A 20,838-nucleotide genomic window follows, 5' to 3' on the forward strand; every position below is an offset into this window, starting at 1 on the left:
GTTACTAGCACTTAATAAGTGCCAGGCACTGGTGTTAGCCTAAAGAAAGAGGAAGACCATAAAATGAAAAATTATTCTTAACATTAAAGTTTTCAAAGAATAGTTAATATTTCCAAATCTAGCTATTTCCAAATCTTCCATAATTTACAGCCTTGACAACTTAAAGAAGAGAGTAAGGTCACCAGTTCTACAGGATTCCATTTTGTCAGTAATTCTACGATTTTGGTTCAGTTACATAGATATGTTCCTCTTTGTCTATTGTTTTTAGAGATGTGGTTGTCATGATTTTCTTATTTTTTATTTTGACGGTGTGAATTATTGTTCTTTTTTTGATAACTTGCTAAGAACTCTTTGGAGAATAAGCAAGTTTGCTGTCTTTGTATTTAGAGGTGATATGCGTATTTGTTAGCTACTAGGAGAGATTCTTGTTGAGCAGGAGCTTATCCAAAGAATTGTTGACAGTTGAGTCACTGAAGATTTTGTGGTCAAATCAGATCCAACAGCAGTGTGTTTATTTGCTTTTTGCCAATTGTTAGGCCATATCCAGTCACAGCCTAACAATCCAAAAGACAATATTGCCAAATCATTGGCCAGTTTTCAGAATGGCTAACCCTTTTCTTGCTATGGAACTTACAGTGCTTGATAATAACAAGTGAGGCATACTTTTTCTTGAATCAATGGCTTATGGCAATTAAGGATTTCCTCTCAAAAGGAATGGAAACCAAAAAACATTTTAGTAATTGGATGCCGAAAGCAAGAAAATCATCCTGAGGGACTGAGTTTTCAGAGTCCACATCTGTCTCTCAGGGCAGTTGTTGGTTGCCCAGTGCACTGCTGCTGTCTCTCACTCACCACCTCAACTTCCAGCTTAAACAGCAGTGTTATTTGTATCAGGTGAGGAGTGATTGCCTCTGTCTGCTGATGGGTTGCCTGGTCCAATTATCTAAATTCACCCTCTGGCCTTAGTCCCCAAGGGGAAACTCTGACAACAGCAGTGGAAGTATTGACCATCCATTGCCAGTCCTTTCGTGATATTATTAATGTTCTCCTCTGCAGAGAATGTGGATATTTATTTCATTTTGAAGGGGAATTTTATGCTTTTATTATTCTTTTTACTAGTTCAGGTTAAGTTCCAGTTTCATCGCTTAGAAACCTGCTAAAAGGCTAAATGTGGTGCCACCAGAGAACAAGTTGAGAAGAGAGGCTTTCTTGCCTCCGGAGTAAGAATAGCGTGCGGTCTCAGGACCCGTTCTCCAGTGATAGCTTTTCTCCCCTCCAGAGTCAGAAATGCAGTTCAGCGTCTCTTGGCCTCTTATGAATTCCTACTTTTACATAGTCAGGTCTTGCTTATATGGCTACTAATACAAGTCTTGTTTCTGTTGGGTTACTTGGTGCATTTTTTCTGACATTGACTCATTCTTATCTAGATTTAAAATATTTCACAAGACAACACTATACTTAGGACTGAAGTGAGACCCTTACAACCCAAGGTAGCTCAAGTAATTTTTTAATTCCCTAAAGATGTGAGACATGAGCCGTCATATCCACCTCCTTATCACTCCTGTTCTCTTCCTCTAGGCCCTCCATTCGCCTGCCCCAGCCCAACACCTTCTGGAAGGAGAATTATACACCCAGGTTTTTCACCTCACCTACCTACTCCAGTCCATTATCTTAGCAATATCTTATAAGCCACATTCCTATGAGGGAGCAGTGCTTCTGCTGGTAAAGTAAGCAGTCCTTCAAGGTCCATTAACATCTTCAGGTCACTTTCCTTTTCATTCAAAGCAAAGCCATGAGAATGGACTGGGGGCTTTCGTATGGTAACCCAGAGAAAAACTGTTTCAGGTAGCTGGTATCTAACTTTTCATGCAAATTTTATCATCTAAGACATTTAAATCTATACCATCTTAAAAGGCCTCCAAAGAAGGATGTTTAACAACCAGTGAACGAATTTAAGGCATCAGAACATTGAAAATGAAATTCAAAGTTTAATCTTAACCTTTACCACTTTCTGACCTCTGCTGAGTTTCAGTGTAGTAGACAATCCAATTACCTTTTACTTTCTCATCTTAATGAAAATAGGAAGGAAACATCTTTTGTTCATTTGTTCATTAATTCAATTAAGGATTGAGGAATGTAAACAATCTACAAGTTTTATAATTTCAATATTTTTGTTTTCTTTGACTTTTTAAAATACTGTTGAGCACTTTCTTTGTACCTGGATTTCTTTGTACCTGGATACAGTAGCTTCAGCGTCACATGTGACAATTTGCATGTTTTATGTATGAGGCATTCAATTTTAAAATTGAATAATAGGAAATGACTATCAGAATTCTGTTCTGTGTTATACTCCATATATTTTTCAATGGAGTGCCTTAGGATTTCCTATAGACAACAGTGATTAGCCCCTGTTTATGGAGAAGCCTGCTATCAATAGGATAGCAGCACAACTTGACAACAATTTTGGAGTTACTGAAATGATCCCGATGTAAGTTTCCCTTTCCAGGAGAATTTATCATATCAAGAAAGTATATAGACTAAGTATACAGTCTATGGAAAAGCTTATAGAAGTGAAGATTATTTATATATTTTATATCATGTCTTTTAGTATATCGGTATTGTGACATTCTAATTTATAATGATATAAAATGACCTTCCTTCCTTCCTTCCTTCCTTCTCTCCTTCCTTCTTTCCTTCCTCCCTTTTTCTTCCTTTCTTTTTTTACTGTAGAATTAGAGTTAGAATAGAAATTGTCTACCAAATTGGCTTTATGGTTACTCAAGGTCAGTGCTAAATTGTGTTTCAAACTATAAAAAACTTCAGCATTTTGTGTATGTTTTAAAATACCTGAGTTTCGTGGTTTCAAGAAATTTTAATATAAAATAAAACGTATATGTCTGAATGCATTCCAATCATAGATATTCTAATTGATCCCAAATAATTATGAATATTATTCACTTTCACTGGATTTTACATCTAATTTTTCACTTTTTCATTACTTGGTAAAAGCATTCAAAAGGAATTAGCATATGGAAGAATTCTGTAGTGTTTAGGTTCAGTAACCTTATTATTACAATTTGAAATTAGTTCTGACAGCTTAACTTATCTTTGAGATAACATTCACTTTCATCTCATTCAATGTTTACGGTAATTACATGAGTACTTAGATTGTTCACATTTATGTTATATATTCTGAGGTTTAGGATAAAATAGACTGTAAGAACTAGAACGTATATTGGAGATCATCTGTAGATAAAAAAATGAGAATTGGAAAAAGTAAGAAATTGTTCCAAAGTCATTCATAGGCGGGGATTGGACCTATCTGTCATAATTTCCACCTGGGCTCTGTTTTCTCCACCAAGTTCTGTTATCCATTATAAATCTCAATAACTTATAAATAAATTTATTTATTGATGTCAGCCAAATTCTGTTGCTCACAGAGAAGTAGCTATCCACAAAACTTTCCTCCAAGTAGTTATTTCCTTACCTAAACTTCAGTATAATCAGAACAATATTCTAGAACTAGCACATTAACATTATTAATAGAGGTAATAATAAAACCATACTGTTAGCAATCCATTTAAATGGCCTTAACATTCTATATCAGTTATAGTCTAAAAAGTGGATTCTCTCATTTTCATATTGGAAACGTAATTCCCCATATTCCCATATTGGTTCATTGGTTTGGAAGCCTAAAAGCCATTTATTAAACAAGCAGCGAAAGTTTTAAATATTCACTATAATCCTAGCACTGTGCTAGGCAAATGTTTACACCATCACCCCGTGCATTCTTTTTCAATTGACTTTGACATGCATAATATTATAAAATGATATGATAATAACATTGTTCAAGTACTAGTAATACAAACAAAATTTCCTTCCACTCAGGGATTTTAAATTCTTAATGTATATGTTCAGGTATATATTGATATTTTACCCCATAAAACTTAATACTTTTGAAATTGGTTATTAATCATAGCTGCTAAATGATAAATCCAACCCTGACATATCAACATGAAAAGAATAACTGATTCTTGAGGAAAATGTAATTATTTACATTTAAATCATGGAATTAACATCTCTTCCAACTCACTTTTATTTCCTCCTTCACATTCACATTTCTCTTAAGGTACCATGGAACTATTATGGCACAGAATATTTAGATAAAGAAAATGTTAGAAGGAACCTATTTTTGTGCCTAGGTAAATGATTAAGCAATCAAATACAAGTTCTTTATGTTATGAACAGATGAGGATACCACAGATTCCCTTCTGTTTTAAAACTATACACAATTGCACAAGTCACTGAATGCATATTTTCAGTATTTCACACCATGGAAATATTTTTTCAAGGGAAATCAAATTATTTTTAAAAATTATCTGTTCCTCAAACTAATGGTAAGTCATTTTTGGTGAGCATTTACTGAGTACTCTATTAGAGTTCCTAATGCCTTTTGCTAGAAGACAATAAATCACATTTCAGTATGAATAATAGCATTTACATTTTGCTTAACATATGAGCATTTTGAGCTTAGGACATGGAGAATATATTTTCAAATCGGCTTGAGTGATCAGCTCCAACTATAGTATTAGTAGATTTGCCCTACTCCAGGAGATAGTTTTAGGAACATAGTTTAACTATCCCGATTTAGAGCCAATAGAAAGTTATATTTAATTTTTTTTTCAAAAAAAAGGAAACGGAGAAAACATGTCACTTGAAAATTGATCCTTTCACAGATTAAGGTTCATAAGCTGTGCTGTAAATAAAAAACATTACTTACTGTAATTATTCTTCATCTCTTGGGTCCCTTTGACTTTGCCTCGTTTATCAATCCTCAGATACCACTGTGTTCGACAGAAGAGTCTTCTCACTCTTATATCCCCTCCTTCCATGTAATCATAACTTCTTGTATGTCGCTCAGGGCTGGAACAGTTCACATTTGTAGCCATTTGCTCTGGAGTCATGTCATTGCAAGCTAAAGATATAGTGCCCACTAGACAGATAATGTGGAAGCATGATCTGTAGAGCAAACTTGGCAGGATCCATGTCAGTATCCATTTGTGCATTATAGTATAGTGCCCCGGGTGTTCATGAATAACATAATGAAAATTAAATCTTGAGTTGATTGTTGTTCCTAGGTCATTGACCTCGTCCTATCTGTGAACTGTAGATTGATTTAAGAAAGAATAGTTGCACTCTCCCAGTGGTTAGCCTTATCCTTTTAGTTCCTGATAACAATATAGAATTCCTCCTTAAATAACTCTCTGTCAGTATATCCTTATAAAAACAGGTTGTAATAAGCTCAGTTGCTGCGTTGCTGTTTGCTACTTGACTTCTGTTTGCAATGAGAGATTAAGAATGGGGAGGGAGGAGAGAGAGGAAGATGAAAAATTATATGTATAAATTTCAGTGTGTAAATACTATTATAACATACTGTGTAATTCATACTGTGAAGGTACATTTAAAACAGCTTTCACAGAGGATGTCAATGTCTTTACCACTCTGTATGTAGATTTACAAAAGTTATGCATTAGTAGAGACAAATCAGAATATGATTGTACCATTCATTCCAGTTCGTACTTGGTAAAAAATATCCTGCAATTACAGCTGTTGATTTAAATTAAGTTCTAAAATTACTATTAACAAAATATAAATGCTTTTCCCTAGGTTTCTTTATTATATTCTTTTACGTTTGTGGTTTGTCACTTATTTTCTCCTGAGCTGCCCACATTTCTCAAGTTAAATGTCAGGATTGCTCTGGAGAATTTCAACCTTATCTTTATGTAAGTTCTACAGCAGAATTACTATAGATAATCTCACAGCTCAAAAATCTGGTAACTTTACTTTTCCCCTCAGTACTAAAACCAGAAAAAGAGATAAACTACTAACAAATATTCAGCATTATTTTTAAAGACAAATAACAGTCACTTACTTGTTCTGTTGATAACAGCTGGATACACAAGAATTCCATGTCTGTTGTCTGCCCTGTGCAACTTGAGCCTCTCTACTGTAGCTACAAACTATTTCTCAGCTGAGAAATTCTCCAGCAGAATCATAATTGTTTCCATAAATCAACAGGCAAGAGGATTTTCTCTGTGTATGTGAGCGCGTGTGAGCTTGTGTGTGTGTGTGTGGAGCCTTTTATTCAGGGCTTTTCGATAAATACCTTTGCTGACCTCATTGGAAGCAATTAAAACTTAACCAGTGAGCTGTTAGTTGAATACAACAGCGAGAATAAAGGAGGCTTGTATAGTATTCATTCAATGGTCATGAGAGGGAGCTATGAACATGGTTTATGCTCAGACCTACAACTGGGTACCTACTTTGTAGAAACAAATCTCTGACTCTGAAGCAGTTAGAAAGGGAAAGGGAATTTTTTTAGATTGTCTTATAACATAGAAGTTGTATATAAGTTGAAAATATTCCTTGGAACATGTATGTAAAAGGGATTTTTTTAATTTAAAATCTTTTACATGGCTTTATGATGCATGCATTTCTACTATTACTCCTTTGTGTTCAGAATGTTAGAATGAAACTACTAATGTGTATTAATTCACATCTTACTGTCTTCAAGAACTATGTAGCTGAGTTAAGGGTATATCTCTTCATACAGAGATATTTCTGCATTGCATATGAGTAAAATTTTATATCTTATGTTACTAGACTGAAAGGAAGAATAACAACATTCTTATTTGAGTTGGGCCACTAATTACCAGTATGGCCTGGGCAAGTCACCTGACATTTCTGAATCTCAGCTGCTACATTTGTAAAATTAGTCTAGATGATTCTATTGTGCCTTGTAGTTTTAAAATTCTGTGACTTGTTACTTACACTAACTACTAAGATAAGGAAGAAGATACATACTTTTAAAATTATTATTCTTAAAAATTAAAAAAAATTATATGGTTTTATATTGGTTATCAATGTTTGACTCTTGCCCTTAATAAGAACATTAATGCAATAAATAAATGTTAATTTAGGGATGGAATTTTAAGAGGTATAGCTCATGTAAATAAGAGAATGCTACTTTGCTTTCCAACATGAGTTATTCTCCCCTTTATTTCCTGTTCTAACGTGTATATAGTAGCGTTCTAGTGTTTTATTAGATATTTGTTGCAAAATAATTGCATTGTTAATCTAAAACAATAATTAGGAATACATATTAAAATTCTCTTTCCCATATTAATACCCCCAACACACACATACACACACACACACACACACACACACACACACACACACACACACACACACACACACACAAACACTGCACTTGAAATACACGACTTTACCACCAGGTGGTGCATGTAGACCAAATAGGAAAACAAAATTAAGTATGTTCAGTTGTATTATAATTTATGTGATTTCCCTTTGTGTCTATGCTTTTGGAGAACAGAATCAATAGCACAGCATAGTTTAAACATATTCAGTTATTCTTTAGGCACCAAATATGACATTTCTAAGTTTATTAGAGCAGAAGAGGATGGCCCTTCCTTAATTGCCTCTGTTGAAAGCTAGATAGCTACAAAATATTCCATCATGTATTTCTCTAAAAAGGGGGAAAAGAAAGAAAAAAAAAAAAAGAAAGTATGATGCTACTGTGATCTGAATCATACCTCCATTAGTTTTGTAGGCAACAATACTGAGCACGGTCAGAACTCCTAGGACTTGGATATTTCTTCTAAAGAAATGAAAATTATTAACAGTTAGTTCACATGTAAAGATATTCAAGAGCTCCTAAATTCATCTGTTCCAAATTGACCCTACAGATTTTATACTAAGAAATCAATAGATCAGAGGTCAAAAATTGCTAATTAAATATTCAAGACTTAAATTTAAAAATGGATTGTCTTAAAAGGACTGAGAAAATATTTGAAGAGAATATAGTTGAAAACTTTCCTAACATGGGAGAGGAAATAGTAAATCAAGTCCAGGAAGCACTGAGAGTCCCATTCAGGATAAATTCAAGGAGAAACAAACCAAGACACATATTAATCAAACTATCAAAAATTAAATACAAAGAAAAAATATTAAAAGCATCAAGGGAAAAACAACAAATAACATACAAGGGAATCCCCATAAGGTTAACAGCTAATCTTACAGCAGAAACTCTGCAAGCCAGAAGGGACTGGCAGGACATATTTAAAGTGATGAAAGGGAAAAACCTAAAACCAAGATTACTCTACCCAGCAAGGATCTCGTTCAGATTCAAGGGAGAAATTAAAACCTGTACAGAAAAGCAAAAGCTAAGAGAATTCAGCACCACCAAACCAGCTCTACAACAAATGCTGAAGGAACTTCTCTAGGCAGGAAACACAAGAGAAAGAAAAGACCTACAATAACAATCCCCAAACAATTAAGAAAATGGTATTAGGAACATACATAGTGATAACTACCTTAAATGTAAATGGATTAAATGCTCCAACCAAAAGTCATAGACTGGCTGAATGGATACGAAAACAAGCCCTATATATATGCTGTCTACAAGAGACCCACTTCAGACCTAGACACACATACAGACTGAAAGTGAGGGATGGAAAAAGATATTCCATGCAAATGGAAATCAAACGAAAGCTGGAGGAGCAATTCTCATATCAGACAAAATAGACTTTAAAACAAATACTATTATAAGAGACAAAGAAGGACACAACATAATGATCAAGGGATCAATCCAAAATAAGATATAACAATTGTAAACATTTATGCAGCCAATATAGGAGCGTCTCAATACATAAGGCAAATACTAACAGCCATAAAAGTGGAAATCGACAGTAACACATTCATAGTAGGGGACTTTAACACCCCACTTTCACCAATGCACAGATCATCCAAAATGAAAATAAATAAGGAAACAGAGGCTTTAAGTGATACATTAAACAAGATGGACTTAATTGATATTTATAGGACATTCCATCCAAAAACAACAGAATACACTTTCTTCTCAAGTGCTCATGGAACATTCTCCAGTATACATCATATCTTGGGTCACAAACCAAGCCTTGGTAAATTTAAGAAAATTGAAATCGTATCAAGTATCATTTCCAACCACAATGCTATAAGACTAGATATCAGTTACAGGGGAAAATCTGTAAAAAATACAAACACATGGAGGCTAAGCAATACACTACTTAATAACCAAGCGATCACTGAAGAAATCAAACAGGAAATCAAAAAATACCTAGAAACAAATGATGATGAAAACACGACAACCCAAAACCTATGGGATGCAGCAAAAACAGTTATAAGAGGGAAGTTTATACCAATACAATCCTGCCTTAAGAAACAAGAAACATCTCAAATAAACAACCTAACCTTACACCTAAAACAATTAGAGAAAGAAGAACAAAAACACCCCAAAGTTAGCAGAAGGAAAGAAATCATAAAGATCAGATCAGAAATAAATGAAAAAGAAATGAAGGAAACGATAGCAAAGATCAATAAAACTAAAAGCTGGTGCTTTGAGAAGATAAACAAAATTGATAAACCATTAGCCAGACTCATCAAGAAAAAAAGGGAGAAGACTCAAGTCAATAGAATTAGAAATGAAAAAGGAGAAGTAACAACTGACACTGCAAAAATATAAAGGATCATGAGAGATTACTACAAGCAACTCTATGCCAATAAAATGGACAACCTGGAAGAAATGGACAAATTCTTAGAAATGCACAACCTGCCAAGACTGAATCAGGAAGAAATAGAAAATATGAACAGACCAATCACAAGCACTGAAATTGAAACTGTGATTAAAAATCTTCCAACAAACAAGAACCCAGGACTAGAGGGCTTCACAGGCGAATTCTATCAAACATTTAGAGAAGAGCTAACACTTATCCTTCTCAAACTCTTCCAATATATAGCAGAGGGAGGAACACTCCCAAACTCATTCTATGAGGCCACCATCACTCTGAAACCAAAACCAGACAAAGATGTCACAAAGAAAGAAAACTACAGGCCAATATCACTGGTGAACATAGATGCAAAAATCCTTAACAAAATACTAGCAAACAGAATCCAACAGCACATTAAAAGGATCATACTCCATGATCAAGTGGAGTTTATTCCAGGAGTGCAAGGATTCTTCAATATACGCAAATCAATCAATGTGATACACCATCTTAACAAACTGAAAGAGAAAAACCATATGATCATCTCAATAGATGCAGAGAAAGCTTTCAACAAAATTCAACACCCATTTATGATAAAAACCCTCCAGAAAGTAGGCATAGAGGGAACTTACCTCAACCTAATAAAGGCCATATATGACAAACCCACAGCCAACATCGTCCTCAATGGTGAAAAACTGAAAGCATTTCCACTAAGATCAGGAACAAGACAAGGTTGCCCACTTTCACCACTGTTATTCAACATAGTTTTGGAAGTTTTAGCCACAGCAATCAGAGAAGAAAAAGGAATCCAAATCAGAAAAGAAGAAGTAAAGCTGTCACTGTTTGCAGATGACATGATACTATACATAGAGAATCCTAAAGATGCTACCAGAAAACTACTAGAGCTAATAAATGAATTTGGTTAAGCAGCAGGATACAAAATTAATGCACAGAAATCTCTTGCATTCCTATACACTAATGATGAAAAATCTGAAAGTGAAATTAAGAAAACACTCCCATTTACCATTGCAACAAAAAGAGTAAAATATCTAGGAATAGACCCACCTAAGGAGACAAAAGACTTGTATGCAGAAAATTATAAGACACTGATGAAAGAAATTAAAGATGATAGAAACAGATGGAGAGGTATACCATGTTCTTGAATTGGAAGAATCAACATTGTGAAAATGAGTATACTACCCAAAGCAATCTACAGATTCAATGCAATCCCTATCAAACTACCAATGGCACTTTTCACAGAACTAGAATGAAAAATTTCACAGTTTGTATGGAAACACAAGAGACCCTGAATAGCCAAAGCAATCTTGAGAAAGAAAAACAGAGCTGGAGGAATCAGGCTCCCTGACTTCAGACTATACTACAAAGCTACAGTAATCAAGACTGTATGGTACTGGCACAAAAACAGAAATATAGATCAATGGAACAGGATAGAAAGCCCAGAGATAAACCAACACACATATGGTCACCTTATCTTTGATAAAGGTGGCAAGAATACACAGTGGAGAAAAGACAGTCTCTTCAGTAAGTGGCGCTGGAGAAACTGGACAGCTACATGTAAAGGAATGAAATTAGAACACTCCCTAACACCATACACAAAAATAAGCTCAAAATGGATCAAAGACCTAAATGTAAGGCCAGACACTATCCCTTAGAGGAAAACAAAGGCAGAACACTCTATGACATAAATCACAGGAAGATCCTTTTTGACCCACCTCCTAGAGAAATGGAAATAAAAACAAGAATAAACAAATGGGACCTAGTGAAACTTAAAAGCTTTTTCACAGCAAAGGAAACCATAAACAAGACCAAAAGACGACCCTCAGAATGGGAGAAAATATTTGCAAATGAAGCAACTGACAAAGGATTAATCTCCAAAATTTACAAGCAGCTCATGTAGCTCAATATCAAAAAAAACAAACAACCCAATCCAAAAATGGGCAGAAGACCTAAATAGACATTTCTGCCGAGAAGATATACAGTTTGCCAACAAACACATGAAAGGATGCTCAACATCACTAATCATTAGAGAAATGCAAATCAAAACTACAATGAGATATCATCTCACACCAGTCAGAATGGCCATCTTCAAAAAAATCTCCAAACAATAAATGCTGGAGAGGGTGTGGAGAAAAGGGAACACTCTTGCACTGTTAGTGGGAATGTAGATTGATAGAGCCACTATGGAGAACAGTATGGAGTTTCCTTAAAAAACTAAAAATAGAACTACCATACGACCCAGCAATCCCACTACTGGGCATATACCCTGAGAAAACCATAATTCAAAAAGAGTCACGTACCACAATGTTCATTGCAGCTCTATTTACAATAGCCAGGACATGGAAGCAACCTAAGTGTCCATCGACAGATGAATAGATAAAGAAGATGTGGCACACATATACAATGGAATATTACTCAGCCATAAAAAGAAACTAAATTGAGTTATTTGTAGTGAGGCAGATGGACCTGGCTGTCAAACAGACTGAAGTAAGTCAGAAAGAGGAAAACAAATACCATATGCTAACGCATATTTATGGAATCTAAAAAACAACAACACAAAATGGTTCTGAAGAACCTAGGGGCAAGATAGGAATAAAGATGCAGACATCGAGAAGGGACTAGAGGACATGGGGAGGAGGAAGGGTAAGCTGGGACAAAGTGAGAGAGTGGCATGGACATATATACACTACCAAATGTAAAATAGGTAGCTAGTGGGAAGCAGCCACGTAGCACAGGGAGATCAGCTCAGTGCTTTGTGTCCACCTAGAGGGGTGGGATAGGGAGGGTGGGAGGGAGACACAAAAGGGAGGAGATATGGGGATATATGTATATGGAAAGGTGATTCACTTTGTTATACAGCAGGAAGTAACACCATTTTAAATAAAGATGTTAAACTCCAATAAAGATTTTTAAAAAAATAAAATTAAAATTAGAAAAAAAGTCCACAGTCTAATTAGGGAAAGATAACATGAAAAGTAAATCACAACAAATTTATAATTCAAGACAATAATAGAAAGATTATCAAAAGCCTGCACAAAGTGATCTCTTCAAAGAATTAGGGAATAACTGTTAGGACAGTTTAGAGAAGTACAGCTGGTAAGTAGGCTGGGAAGAGAATATTCTAGTTCATGCAATATTACAAGTGCAAGTAATGAGATACATGAACAGAGTAAAATTTTGACTAAAGAGAATAATTTAAGAAAGAGGTTGGGGAGAGTCTAGAAGGAATGCAGGCAAGAGAATGGAGGGTTCAAATCTTTCAGGACCATAAATAACAAGCCTGATCATCTCACCTCAACTGGGAAACAGTTAGGAGCTATGAAGTATTTTGGAAATGGATAGTAATAGGTTCATTTATCTTGTGATGGTATAAAGAATGGTTTGGGGAGCAGAATACTAGCATGGAGACAAATCAAGAAGCTATTACAGTGTGCAATGATAACTTCCAGAATCAACAGATTGGCAGTGGGAAGAGAAAGAAAAGCTGTTTTGAAGCCAGTAATTTCATTTACTAAGAAAGAAGAAGAAAAAGGGGGAGTCAAAGATGATCCTAAGGCTCTTTTGAGTTGAGAGATGATAGAGCTCTTTAGATGCCAGCTTTGGAAAGCCATTTTAGAGGAAATTATGAATACAGTTTTTAAAAATATTCAGTCATAGCTATGCCTATAGTTTACACATAAAGTCTGGAGTTTAAGAGAAAAAAAAAAACAAAAAACTGTGCTAAATTCCCTGAAAAGAAGTGAAACATAAAAGTGCCTTTGAGAGGCATCCCAGAGAAGGTAGAGTCCATAGAACAGGCAGCATAGAGAAAAGTCTATTTGGGAAGCCAAGCTCTACATTTCTGGTAACTCCACAGCACACAGCAGAAGCAGCAAAGCTCCAAAGAGTAAAGCCTGCCCATGTGTCTAAACAGACTGGCTCATAAGCACCCCTCATAAAGATTTCCCATGTTTTAAAAGAAATCTGGAAGAGCAGAGAACTCAGACCTGAAGGAACTGTGTGAGCAGAGTCAGTGAACACCCAGAAGTAACCAGAGTAGACAAATGACTCAACAACCAGAAGCCCTTGGCTTGGCCCTGAACAAGACCCTTGAATTCTATCTCATCTTGAAGCAGAAGAGGGGAACCCAAGAATAATTGACATAAGTTTTCCACTAACTGGGGGTGGGAGGTAAGGGGGGTTGAAATTCTCAAAGTTGAAGCTAGGTTGATTTATAAACGTAAAGTTATATGTTATCCTTTGCATATTTGAGATTGTGGTCCAAGATTTATTTCCACTACATTCCCACCACTATCACCACACTATGGATTTATCTTCATCTTTTCTTCTGTCAGTCCCATTTCATAAATTCAGTCTCAACTTTGAATCATGCCATACAACCAACATTTCTCATTTCCTTGCTTCATTCACTTAACAAATACTCATCAAATACCTACTGGGTGCCAGATGTTGTCTTGGACTTTTGGAGATACAATGGTGAGTATTCTAGAAGTGGTCTTTTCATTTAAAGAGTATGCATCCCAGTGGAAGAACATAAACGCACTGATCTTTGGCATGTGTGTGTGGCAGAGGCAGGGTGGGTGTGGATGGGATACAAAGAAGGTATTCAAGAAGATAGGAGGCAGAGAGGTAAATGGGTAGAGGGACCTACTTTAAGTAAGAAAGGCCCACCTGAGAAGGTAAATTTTGAGCTGCCTGGAACAAGACTGACCTTGGTGTGTTCCAAGAACTGAAAGAAGGCCAATATTAATGGAGTACATGAGCAATGGGAAAAGGAGTGAGAGATTAGTGAAAGTGGAAAAGTAGACAGGAGCCAGATCATAAAGAACTTTGAAGGTCATGGTAATAGGAGTTTGGGTTTATTCTAAGTGTAATAGGAAGCTGGAGTACAGGCGTGTCTACTTACAGACCTGGTCGAAGACAATAGTTTAAACTCTGGAGTAAAATCCCGAAAGTAATTGAGCAAGCCTGGGGTTCCTATAAATCTTCATTTATGCAAACTTTGTGCTTACTCTTGTGCCCTAACATTTAAAAACTAACTGTATATAAGATACAGAGTCATATGCTCACAATTGTGGTGTGCCTGTGACTCAGCTATATAAATATCTCAGTTTACAAATGTATCTAGACTCTTTGTGTCTCTGAGTCTATAAAAATTTGTTTTATTTCATTTTATGTTTATAAAAATTATCTAAAATGCTAATCTAGAATTCAAGCTCTTGAAATTATGTTTTTAACTTACTAAACAACTTTGGACCTGGAGCAAGATCTCGAGAGTCACTAGCTCTTCTTTTTTCTGTATAATGAAGTTACATTATATAATTTACTCTTGATTGCCTTGACACCCTTTAAATTAATGCTTAACTTTAGCAAAGATTCAGTCTCCTTGATTCAGGGCAATACATTAGTGCCTGTTTTTGACAGCCTAGTGCCACTCTAACAGTTGGAAATTGTTATAATGGCTATGGAGAGAGTTTTGCTTCACCCCTAGGAAAACATTATAAAAAACAACAAATACTCTATGCAGTCAGGGTTATTACATTCTTTGCTTTAAATTGTCATTCTTTGGTTCCATATTCATTGCCTACATAGCAAAATGAGGAGTAAAACTAGCAATTTTTTTAATGTCATGGATGTCAGTGTGTTAATTACAAAATTGTTTTAATTTTTCATTCATTAGCTTTAAAACCATGACTTTTCAGCACTAGATGAACTTTTCAAAAGTGGAAGAAGGAGGTAGAATAGAGATAATTATGGTAGTAAAGAAGAAGAAAGTTATGGAGTCCACATCCTTAGTATAAAGATACATTCACAGAAAGCCAGGCATCTGGTAAAATATAGGTCCATGTAAAACTGGCAGCTAACAAAATAACTCATGCATAAGAGAAAGGAGGTTCATACTTCTCCCTGGCTTTCTTTTCAAACTAAACCTTCTTGCTATCTTTAAATATTACTCATATTTTCCCTTCAATTGTATTTAATATTAACTCAGTTATAATGAGTTCTCCCGCTAATCAATTCCAAAAATTATCAATCCTACCACCACAATTTCTTCAACACCTGTTTCTTCCTATCGGTTGTTACCTTCACATCCTAAGTCAAGTAATTATTATCTTTCATGTCCGTTCTATCCTAACCCATCTCCTTTCATCTCTTCTCTCCAACCTCCAATCCATTTTATGTGTTGCTATCAAGTTAATCTTCCTAAAGCACAGTTGTAATCATGTTATTTTTCTGCTCAAAAGTATTCAGTAACACCTCCATTTTTCCTGAATAAAATTCTAGTCTTCTTTTTCTAACATGGGAACTTCTGTTCCAACATCCTCTGTGATGATCAACACTTCCAGAACACCTGTCTCACTAGATTTAGGGTAACGGGAGATTCACCTGCTCCTCACGTCTCTTGGTAGGGAAGAGAACTAACAGAGAAGAAATCCTCCTCACAAATTGTCTCTCTGCTTCTCCCTCTCCCTACTTTCTCTGCCTCCACTCTCCTCTCTTTCTTTCTTCTCTCTTATATCTTCAGTCTGGTGAGGAACCCAAGAGTCATGTAAGCAATTATCAGATATTTCCTTTGAAATTTTACATATTGAGTTTTCAATGATGCAATAAAATCTTTGTCCCTTGATGAACTCAGCTACTTGCTTCAAATCAACATTTACGGTGTATTTAGGTAGTACGCAATATGATAGAGATATACTGTTCGGTAAGATAAGCAAGGTCCCTGACTTCATGGAGCTTAAATCATGGAGGAGGGGACAGATTATGAACATATAAAAGAATTCTGATTATATTGCAGGAGGAAATAAATAGGTACTATGGTAACAAATAACTTGAAGGAGAAGGGAGGAGAAGGGGTGGTTTAAATCTGGTCACAAAAGACCTTTCTGAGGAGGTGACATTTAAGCTGAGATCTGAAGGATAAGAAGAAATCAGAAGTGGAAGTAATGTATTCCAGGCAAAGGTAACAGGGAAAACAAAGGCTCTGAGGTGAAAATGAGGTGTGTTCCAGAAACTAAATGACAGTATAACTGGAACAGAGTTAACAAGGGGAAAGTTAGGTGATTTGAAAGCAACGTGTGTAGGATCTTGATATCAACAATGGGGACTTTGGATCTGATCCTAAGTATAATGGGTAATAATCAATGAGTAATGTGATCATCCTGAAAACTTTGTGAGAATGGTTTGGAGGATGGCAAAAGTTGAAGTAAGGAGACCAGTTAGGAGGCTGTGGCTATAATCCACTTTGCAGATGATGATTCCTTAGACTAGGATCATGGCAGGGAGAGGGAAAGAAGCAGGTAGAGAAATTTTGGAGACAAATCTTGGTGATAGATTCAATGTGAAAGACAAGGAGGAGTCAAGGTTAAATTCCAGATGTCTGACATTTGTAACAGGATAAATAGTGGTGTCATTTGTAGAGATAAGAAAGACTGGAAGAAGACCAGCATTGGAGGGGAAAATCAGGCGGTTGGAAAGTTTAGGTGAGAGGAATGCTATAACCCAAAAAACCTACTCATTCTGGATCAGAGGGATCTGGACCTGTTACTCCCTTAAAATGAGAACCAGTAAGCATCTTGCAAATCAGTTAACACAAAGTGTGGAATTAGAATCTCTTTTTAAGGTACTCTGGTGCAAAAAGAAAACTTTTCTCATAGCAGTATTAAGTATGTATTTTGACAAAAATATTAAATGAGGGCTATCCTTCCTCATTTCCCTAATTAAAAATATTTCTGACAACCAGAATATCAAAGACCCCAGTATTATAACACATGAAATTATCAGAAGGCAAGCTATGTTATGAGACCTTATTATAAAAGCCTAAAGGAGTTTTATTTTTTGGTTACAGCCATAAATGGGTTTCAAAGTTGTCCAAATATAGGTTAATGTACAGTTCAGTCAATTCTTGTGACACTGAGAAAGAAGTTTTTAACTAACAATGTTGGCAATTTAAAAAGAAATCAATACTTAATACTCTCTCTGAGTATTTTACCTAAAAGAAAATTGCTTTTATATTCTAGAGGAATGTTGTAGTAGAGTAGTTCATATCAGCATATAATGCCACAGTGAACTATACAACAACAAAAAAATCAGAAACTAAACTTTCATATACCTAATGCCAAGAGAAATTAGTGAAGTTAAAAAAAAAAGACAGTTAATCAGTCATTTGATAGTAGCCAGAAGAAAAACAAAAGACTGCCTGGTTTTTTTTCTAATAGAATTTTTTGGCTGCACAAGATTGTAGCTTTGATTTCCTAGCCTAAGAAGCTTGGAGGACTTCCCTGGTTGTGCAGTGGTTAAGGATCTGCCTGCCAATGCAGGGGACACGGGTTCGAGCCCTGGTCCAGGAAGATCCCACATGCCGTGGAGCATCTAAGCCCATGCACCACAACTACTGAGCCTGTGTGCTGCAACTACTGAAGCCCGCACGCCTAGAGCCTGTGCTCCGCAACAAAGAGTAGCCCCGGCTCACTGCAGCTAGAGAAAAGCCAGTGCACAGCAATGAAGACCCGATGCAGCCAAAAATAAATAAATAAATTTATATATATAAAAAAAAAAAAGCTTGGAAGTTGGAAGCGTAGTTTCATGAGTTTAGAGAATTGCTGAATTAGTAAAAATCAAAAATTATAGTATATTTTAAAAGAAGTACTGTTTATTAATGCCAAGAACTATATGTGTAATAAATCAAACTGTCACCTGGCTTAATTGAATCAATAAGAAAAATATAGAAATAGCTTATTAACTTATTTGCAAATGTGAATGTGAAAGTACTGAAAGATGTTTGAAAGTTGCTTTCTCTCTTAAATATTTTTAAATCTCCCCTGACAACTGATTTATCCTACTAATTTGTACTATCTTGGAAATATCTGCAAAGCAGAAAGATAAACTTCAGTGCAAACTCAATTTGAATGGTAACAAATTCTGAATTAAGGGACCCCAAATGAATGAAGTTCTACTATATTTTAAATTATTCGAAGGATAATAGACTAGCATTCACTTTATTATTTTTGCCTTGGGTAAATAAAATTAAAGAGAATAACACTAGTTCTTAGTATAATGAAAGGGGCGATTAAAGACTAATTCAAAAATGGTAATGAAATTATGTACGGTGTACTCCTCCCTTCCCTTGATTGCCTTTACACCTTCCATTCCATTTATTCCACTCAGCATGTTGACATATTGTAGTAATAAGTATACTGTATTTCTAATATAATCGAAAATAAAACCAAGAAGCAAATTCAAAGCATCAAAAACATTATTGTTCTTTTCATCCCTCTAAAAATGTGGAAGAGAGGGGTGAAAAATATAAAATTTCTGGATCGTTTTATCGCACCCAGAGCATGTCATATTTTAAATTTAAAGGGGGCTTTTTTTTTTTCTTTCAACAGTAGTCCTCATCTTTTTCGTATTTAATTTATTCCTTTAGACTGAAAGACCATCTTGTCCCTGTTTTTTTCCTTTTTCACTTTTTTGGTCCATAGGTAAAAATTCATTTATGCTATTTCCTTGGTGATACCAAATATTTATCAAGGTTTAGGAAGTTTTTTTCTTCTGTTGAATTCTGAAACTGTTTCTTATCCTATTCATTCTCCTTCATTTTTTTATTCTTCTCTCTCTCTCTCTCTCTCTCTCACACACACACACACACACACACACACACACACACACACTTTTTCTATTATACCCATGCTTCAAGTTTCTAGAAACCTCCTTAGGTCATTCTTATAATAATTTTCTACTTGTTTGTCATTTTTTTCACTCTAGTATTGAAAAACACATCTGGTTTCTATTTTAATCAGTATTCCTATGAGAATAACTTCATATTATAGAAGACAAACAATTCTCAAATAACCCATAATGATGCAACCTCTGGTAATTTAAACTCTTATCCAGTGATTTTAAAAGAGCTATTTATGTACTCTAGCTTGGCAGGCTTTTATTTTTAATTTAAGATAAAGTTTATGGATGTGGGGTTTGTATGCGTAATCATTTAAAGCAAGTTAATATTTGGAAACCTATTTTTTCAAAATGAGAAATCTTGGAAACTAAACATGGAAAATGATTCACTCTTCTCGTTAGCAATTCATTTTTGAGAGTTCACAAGTTAAATGACACATACAAAGTGGTATGGGAGCAAGAAGATAGCAAAGCCTATGTACTGAAAAAAAAAAGAAAAAATTGGAACCACTAAGAAACAGTAAATAAATATTAAGTGAGAAATTACTAGCTATGTACAGTATGAGAGGATATGGCATTGAGAGGTAATATGGAACAACTGGCCTGTGAAGGGTTTTCAGGATTCAGATGGTATCTTTGCAGTCAGACATACCTGGATTTGAATGACTATTCTTCTCATTGACTGAAAAAAAAAAAGCACAACGTGAGAGTTGTGAGTTAAGTTTTATTTGGGGCCAAATAAGGACTGTAGCATGGGAGATAGCATCTCAGATAGCTCTGAGGAACTGCTCCCTAGAGGTTGGGGCGGAGGTCAGTATATATATGATATTAGTGAAGGGGGGATACATGCAGTCAAGCACACATTTTGGCAGAAGGTTTGCTGCTAGTCACGAGGAGCAGATGTCCCCATTAATGATTTTAATGCTTGTCTAGATATGAGAAGATGCAAGAAATTGGGCTCATAAAATTTTCTCCTGAAAATATCTAACTATGTAAAGGCCTGTTCTGCCAGTTTTTCCCAGAGCACAGAGTGCCTCATTCCTGATCTCTGCCCTGATCTCCTTTCAGAGTGTGTTGAGGGTCACAACTGCAGTGACTAGTGACTTTATTCTTGTAGAACCAGATGGCCAGCAATAATTTGTAGTGACAGCGCCCCCTCATGGTCATAAATTCGACCATGGTTTGGGAGGCATTTCGTGACCGTTTTGTCCCACAGTGCTAGGAATACTCATTCCTAGGTCAGGCAAGGATTTCGTAGATAGGCCACTCAATGTGACTGGACTAGGTCCTATTAACAGTAGCCAAAGGTCTCTGGACCACCTGTCTTACTAGTCTGTTATGGTCCAGAAGATGGTTCCCTCTTGTTTCTTCTTACCATATCTAGAGTTACACTATTACAATCATTGTTCTTATATAGAACTATATAACTGGTTACTTGCTTCAGGTAACCTAGTCATCATTTTATCAAAGGCTCTGTCACACATTTAGTAATGCAAGAATCAGCAATCTTGTAAAATAGGCAATATACAGGTAATAT

The 20,838-nt window shown here is 35.5% G+C and overlaps 2 protein-coding genes across 3 annotated transcripts in view; one reads left to right on the forward strand and one right to left on the reverse strand.

Moving 5' to 3' along the window:
- FGF7 (fibroblast growth factor 7) overlaps window positions 1-6,835 on the reverse strand; it is a 63,585-nt gene extending 56,750 nt beyond the window's left edge. Inside the window, exons 1-2 of the mRNA XM_004281297.4 lie at window positions 5,933-6,835; window positions 4,781-5,335 (exon numbers count right to left, since the gene is read on the reverse strand). Of these exons, the coding sequence (XP_004281345.1) occupies window positions 4,781-5,066 (286 nt within the window). The 5' untranslated portion in view covers window positions 5,067-5,335; window positions 5,933-6,835. The remainder of the gene's footprint in view (window positions 1-4,780; window positions 5,336-5,932) is intronic.
- FAM227B (family with sequence similarity 227 member B) overlaps window positions 1-20,838 on the forward strand; it is a 262,310-nt gene that overhangs the window by 164,277 nt on the left and 77,195 nt on the right. The gene's annotated exons all lie outside the window — the stretch shown is intronic.

The sequence above is a fragment of the Orcinus orca genome, chromosome 2, assembly GCF_937001465.1.
Source record: "Orcinus orca chromosome 2, mOrcOrc1.1, whole genome shotgun sequence".
Lineage (NCBI taxonomy): Eukaryota > Metazoa > Chordata > Mammalia > Artiodactyla > Delphinidae > Orcinus > Orcinus orca.